A 6,883-nucleotide genomic window follows, 5' to 3' on the forward strand; every position below is an offset into this window, starting at 1 on the left:
TCATCATGATATTTTGGGTCCTACAACTACCAACAAAGGAAGCAAATATCAGCATTCACTCGTACCAGTGAAAAATATGGCCATTAGGGTGCATTAGGCATCAACTAGCAACTCTGAAATTTCTGGAAATATATGGTTTTTCTTCAGGAGAAACTTGTATTGATACCATCTGATCAAAGTATGTTAATATCATTTCCCTGAAACTCCTGAAAGATAGTTGCTGTGTTATCTTGATCCCCAAACACAGTGCTATGTAACAGTGAAAAAGAAACTCCCCACTCATAAAAGGAGAAACCCCAACATTCCAAACTAATCTAATCACATTCACCTTTATATACTTTTTCAATGGCCCAAATGCAGCATAGATGTATCAAATCAAATAAAATCAATTCTTCATTCCTCATGGTCTTCAGCCTTTTTGAAAGACATAAGAAGCATCCCAAGACCCCCCTCCTCAAAAGCTAGGGTGGCAATGGATGTATAGATCAACACATATATCTTTGTTACAAAATTTTGAAAATAAAATAAAAGGAAAAAGAAAGATGATAAAGAAATACAAGTTCTTGAAGGGGGGAAAAAGTGGCAAGCAACAGTGGGATATTCATCAAAGGAAACAATACAAAGAATGCTATAGACAGAGTCTTCAGTGGCCTTCTGGCATTCTCTCTTGGCTCAGCTTCTTTACTTCTTCTTACTGTTGGTTAAAGCTATCCCTTTCTTATTTATTTACTTTCCCTTTTTTCTCTATCCTCTTCTTGGGTTGTCATTTGGCTGGAACTTTTTGTTGGGTATTGGAAAATGGAACCCCAATCATCAACTCCAAAATCATTCCATAAATGCCACATAACAACATTCATTAGACCTATAATCCAACTTAAGTAGTAATGATCAGTTTTCATAGAAAGAAAACAGCAATAATGATAATCCTATATTCCAACCAATGAACCCAATTCAGTTCCCCTTAAGTAGTATCAAATTCACTGATTATAAGCGATGACAGATATTCTTTACCGGACAATTTAGATCAGAGTCATTGTATGTAAGTCTTCTTTTAGTGCCAGCTCCGGGGGTAGTGAAGCAAGAATTCTCAACAACAGCAATTGAAGAACTAGAATGGATTGATGATGTTTTAGGTGAAAGCAATTGCTTTGGTGTCTTAAGATTTCCCATTTCTATTTCCTGCATTACAATATAACAGGAAAATATATGCTCCTGTTGCAGTGAAATATGAGATGAAAATAAATTAATTATCTGTTTATCTTCTTTATTTCACAAAATATGATATTTATTTTTATTCTAGACTAATAAAATAATAATAAATCAACTTTAAAAGTAAGAATTCTCACATTTTCTAAAGAACCCCATGATGAAATTGCTTTCATCTTGAGCTCCAATTCTTGTCTTGTTAATTGATTATCAGATGCAGCTAATACTGCAGCCGCTGCTACAATAGATGGTCGATGATCCAGCAAATTAGTCTCTGCGAAAATAAAATTAAACTTAGCAAAACCCAGATTCAGTAACTTGACAAATCAAGAAACTAAATTGGCCTTCGAAATTTATAATACCTACCTTTTATGAGTGCCAAAATAAGTTCCACAACTCTAGAGATTGTTTCCTTGGGTCTAGATTCGCCACAGATTTTACTGATGAAGTAATGTAGATAAGAAAAAGGAGTGATTGAACCCATTTTCCACTCCAAGGTATTCAATACCAGCAACTCCATTCTTTGAATCGCTTTATTTTCAAAGAAATAATCTTCCACTGGATACTGTGATAAGGGTGGAACTCTGCATTCCTCCATCTTTGCTGCTAATGACAAACAAGCCACGGACAATAATCGAATAGCCCACAATTTCCCATCCTTTAAACAACATTATATCATCCATTAATCACAAATGGATAATTAGCCAAAAAAATGGAGAGAAGTTTTAGCTGCTTACATCAATGGATCTTTTTGAAAGAAACCGATCAAAGTAAGTCACTGAAAGATAAGCTGTGTGGAACCGAAATCCAAAGATAGCTCTGGTCTAAATCAGAACACAAAGAAAAAAATTTTCAAGAACTCAACCCAGAAAACACATAAAGGAGAAAGAAATAACACAAAAAAATGAAAACAATTACAGACATTGAAAATCCATTCAACAGCATCCAAGCGTGCACATTTTAACCAGTTAAAACTGGTGGTTGGGCAATGCTGGGAGGAGAGTATATAAGTTGTATATCCTAAACTCATCTCCCTTTCAAACATTTTCTCAATGTAATCAATCTCATCATTCTCCAAAACAAAACAAGAATCAATGTTCATGTCATAACAACAATTATAGTCGGCTTCACTTTGATTGAAACAAGAAGTTTCATCTTCTTGACACAAGAGACCAGACAGAGATAGAGAGGTCTCCAAGTCAGCCATGTTTCTACAAAATATTATAGAGGAACATGGGTATTTGTAGTTGCAGGAAATCTAGGGAATGAGAGTGGGTAAGAGAGGGTGGAATATGGTGAGCGAGGGAGGGAAGGAGTGGAGGGTAGTGGTTTCAGTGCCGCCATAATTAGCGGATGAGATATAGAGACGATAATTCAGCGGTTTCGTACGCTTTCTAAGCCCATATTAGTCTTGTACGTACCCCCCATAATAGTCTTGTACGTACCCCCAAAACCCATTCCTCCATCTGATTCGAGAATTTAGTGATTTTTTTTTTCTTTATTTCTTTCTTTAATACATCATCGTATATACTTAAATTTTTGGGTATTCCTCTATCTTGGACAACTGTACCATAATAAGGTTGCATTAGAATATGAATTTTTGGGTTAAATTTATCCACAGTAAGTCGTCAACTTTGTTAATAGTTTCATCTATCTATTATATTTTTATTTATTTCAACAAAATCTGTCATTAACAGTCACTTAAATTAGAATTCAATAGAATTTCAGTAAAATTCTTATTAGTAGATTGTATGGGCAAGATGAATGATAAACAAACAAAAAGAAATTGATGATTCAAACATTGGTAAAATGCTACCCACTTTCTCTTTTGCCTTTTTATAATTTTGGTAAGAATGCTTTAAATTGCCTTCATTTGTTGCCATTCAGGCCCTCTGGCTCACCTAGGATTTTGTGAATGAATGCTTCTTTGTAATTACGTGCCATTGAGTCTCCACTTTAATATTTTTTAACTCATTAGACAATAGATGGCTAGATTATATATTAACCATATACCAATAAGAGATCAACTCCTTCTTAAAAATAAATTAATTAACCATTAAGAATTGATTCAATTGACAAAACTCAATCAACACCTTTATTAAGTTGAGTGTTTGAGTCTTACTAACTGTCTCACTCAATCAACGCCTTTCTTAAGTTGATAGTTTGAGTCTTACTCAATATTCCCTCACTCCATCCAGGCACGCTATTAAAGGATTGACGATTAAATTCAATTAAGCCATAATTAAAAATAAAATTAAAAAAATTCTCTGTAATTTTAATTCCAGTCTCCTTAAACCTTTAAATAATAATCAATCTTGATTTTAATTGAATTCAATCCATTTAACAATAGGCTATGGCAGGGGAAAGCAATAAGTAAGAACAATTATGAATGAAAATAAAAATAGGACTCAAGATCCAAAACCTTTGCAGTGAATTATATATAATGGGTGGAATGGCATCTTATTCAACCCCTTAACCTTAATGGTCAGATAAGAATATTTCTGATCTGAACAAAATAAAAATAGTGAGTTATTCCTGCCCCACTGGTTTTATTTATGGATTATACGCACAGATTAGGTTCTTACTTCTCAGAGTCCTTTTAATTTTCCTTTTTCTGTGTCAACTTCTATCATCATGCCTGTTTTGATATTTTATCATTCATATTGACAGTAACAATTTGCTCACTCACAGTTGGAGATCTCTGATCTCATTGGTCAGTAATTGAGGTTCTCATATAAAAGATTTCGTATTCTAACTTGTTAATTCATTGTTCCTTATCTAAGTTCTTAATTAATATCATGATTTTTAGACTCTATTCAGCAACAACTTTTAAGTTAACGTTTAGTATTTTGATCATCTCTCATTGTATTATTCGGTGGTTTAATATTTATATTAGTTGTTGATACTGAATGCTTGATTCAATGCTAGTGTTTAAGGTTGAGGGAATGATTCACGAAATGTTATCTTTCCTAACTTTTAAATTGTATTTGTATTGGAGAAAAGAAAATAAAAAAGATATTAATGATGAGATGAAAATACATTTTCTATCCTTCTCATGTTTAAATGGAGAAAAATAATGAAGGGAAAATTATTTTATGAATAATAAAATTGTAATTTTACTCATAAATTAATAAATAAAAATTTATAAAATATAAAAATATATTTGTAATTTTTTATATTTTCCTCTCACTTTTCTCCATTTTGGAGCAAGAGTAGAAATGGACAAAAAAGTTTTATTTTCCTCTCAAATTTTCCTTCTCTCTTATTTTCAACCAATCCAAACACAAAATGATGGAAAATAAAGTTATTTTCCTCTCAAATTTTCTTTCTTCTTTTATTTTAGAGCTACTAAAATAGTTAATATTACTGAACAGAACCTTAATAGAATTAAGGGATCATACATAATTAAGTAAACTTTTTCCTTTTTTATTGGTCATACTTGGGGTTTCAAGTCACCATCTCTTCTGCCTTGTTTTGAGGCCTCCTCTGCCCCTTCCAAGCAGGGGAGGGCCCTCTTCCTCCCTGACTTGGAGAGTGGATTTATCCTTCCCTATCTTTTATATTGAGATGTAAATAGCTTGTCTTGAGCTTTTATTTTGTAGATCCACTGTTGCATTTGAGGGATCTTGTTGAGGATCTAGGTCTTGCGAGCTTGTTATTCGGCTCTATGTGGTGTGCCTCTTAGACTTGCAGTAGGGAGGGGCATCTCAAGGGCATTGACGCCGATGATCTTAGTTCTTGTTGGCTAGCTTTCTTATGGCTATAGGAGATTAAGAATTCATGAGTTTTACCTTCCTCTCTCGCTAGAATCACTATGGGGAGATTCAAGTTGAACTTTATGAAGTTGCCAATGATGGATTGAGGGGGAGAAGCAATAGCTCGACTCTTGGTTGGGTCTCATCAAGCCAAGTCTGGGTTTTTAACTCAACCTCTCCTACTCTGCTCTTCTTAGTGATCATCCTTGCCTCGTTGCTTGTTGTTGCTCAACAATGCAATGGCTCGATTATGAGAGAAGACTCGCATTTTATGAGCTTTAAATTAACTAAATAGAAGTAGTTTATTCTGGATTACCTCATTATGTCATATTAGGCCTTAACCTTATCATGTATTAAGCTTTTGGCCTTGAATTAACGAATTCCTTACCTTCAATTGAAAACCAAAAAAAAAATAAAAAATAAATCTCACAAGGATGAATGTATATGTATGCATATAACAGAAAATGTCCATGGAAAGTACTAAACAATGAAAAGGTGTTGAATGTGAGAATTGAAATTGAGCTTTTTCATGCGAAATTAAAATGATGATGGGGGTGATATGACACGTGATTATAGTTGCAGGCAGGAGCGTCTTCACGTGAGAAACTCTGGACCATTCTTCCCTTGCCAGTCTGCTTTATTATTATTAATTTTATTTATTATATGGAGAAGAGAAAAGAAAAAGAAAAGGAATGACAAAGGAGGAGGGTCCTCCATTATTTAAAGAAAAAAAGAAAAATAATGTGATGTGAGTTTTTTTTTTTATATATATAATTTTATTTAATTAATTTTTTTTAATGTTTAGAATGAGATTATTACAAGTTGGTATTGAATTTGCTTAGGTTTTGGGGTAATAGAAGTTAGGAACCTTTGACTCTGAAATCTGCTAAAACCAAGATGGTCAAATGCTTTGACTGTGTCTTTGTGTTTGATCCTCTTTTCTTTAATCTATTTTGCATTATAAAAAGATTCTAAAGACAATGGCTTGTTGCCCACAATCATATGCTTCCAAATCTATAACCTTATTGGCTTCTTTTGTTCCAAGAGATTAGGACTTCTTTGTCTTCCTTCTTTCTTGTAAAAATTAACTCCCCTTTTTTTTTTTCACTTTTCTAGTACTATTAGTAACTCTCTTTTTCTAGTTTAGCCATGGGATTTTTCATGAAATTTAATTCACTTATTTCATAAAAAAAAATAATTTATAAATATTAAAAATATTTTTTTATATAAATTATTTTTTAATATACGAAATTATATGTCAACTTCTGTATACTGTCTTTTTATCAGAAGAGAAGGGGCGAAGTGCAAGCCTTGCACTGCAAGGACATTAAAGCCCATTTTCAAGTCAAGGTTTTGCTGTGGATGGAATCGGCCCGGCCCAGACACTCTACGATCTGGGCCTAAAAGAATTAGAGATTTTTCAGCCGAGCTAAGACCTTATCTTATGTTTGGCTCGGCGAGGGCATGTGGCATTAAACGTTGTTCAATTTAGGAGGTTATTTTATTTTAATTAATTAATTTTAATTTATTAAAATAAAATTATTTAATTTTAATTTTATTTTGATAAAAAGTCTTCTTATCTGCAATAGGGGAATTATAGGTTAACAATAATAAAATTACCATTTTGCTCTCTTTTTCATTTTTTTTTATGATTAAATTAATTAATAATTATTAAAAAATTTATTTTATTTTAACTAAATTTATATATAAATTATTAATTATATATATGTTATTAATTATAAATTATTATATATAAAATAATAATAAATTTTAAATTTTAAAATAATATATTATTAGTATATGATATTTTATCAATATTTTAATTTTTACATAAAAATAATAAATAATAATTTATAAGTTTATTTTAATTATATATTACTTAATGTTGATTTTAAAAAATGAATTTTTTTGAAATAAATTTA

General features: G+C 31.7%; 1 protein-coding gene across 3 annotated transcripts; it reads right to left on the reverse strand.

Moving 5' to 3' along the window:
* Nucleotides 1-368: 368 nt before the first annotated feature.
* LOC110670512 (cyclin-D5-1) lies at nt 369-2,592 on the reverse strand. Of its 3 annotated transcripts, XM_021832583.2 has the most exons (6): nt 2,129-2,589; nt 1,944-2,030; nt 1,573-1,864; nt 1,347-1,480; nt 1,012-1,212; nt 369-862 (listed from the first exon to the last, which is right to left on the reverse strand). In XM_021832583.2, the coding sequence occupies exons 1-6, from the start codon at nt 2,411-2,413 to the stop codon at nt 857-859; spliced, it is 1,005 nt and encodes a 334-aa protein (XP_021688275.2). In that variant the 5' UTR covers nt 2,414-2,589; the 3' UTR covers nt 369-856. The 3 variants fall into 3 exon arrangements, with proteins under 3 accessions (XP_021688275.2, XP_021688276.2, XP_021688274.2); XM_021832584.2 differs by having other exon boundaries at nt 369-1,179; nt 2,129-2,592; XM_021832582.2 differs by having other exon boundaries at nt 369-1,212.
* Between the last annotated feature and the right edge of the window lie 4,291 nt (nt 2,593-6,883).

The sequence above is a fragment of the Hevea brasiliensis genome, chromosome 10 (assembly GCF_030052815.1).
Source record: "Hevea brasiliensis isolate MT/VB/25A 57/8 chromosome 10, ASM3005281v1, whole genome shotgun sequence".
Taxonomy (NCBI): Eukaryota; Viridiplantae; Streptophyta; class Magnoliopsida; order Malpighiales; family Euphorbiaceae; genus Hevea; species Hevea brasiliensis.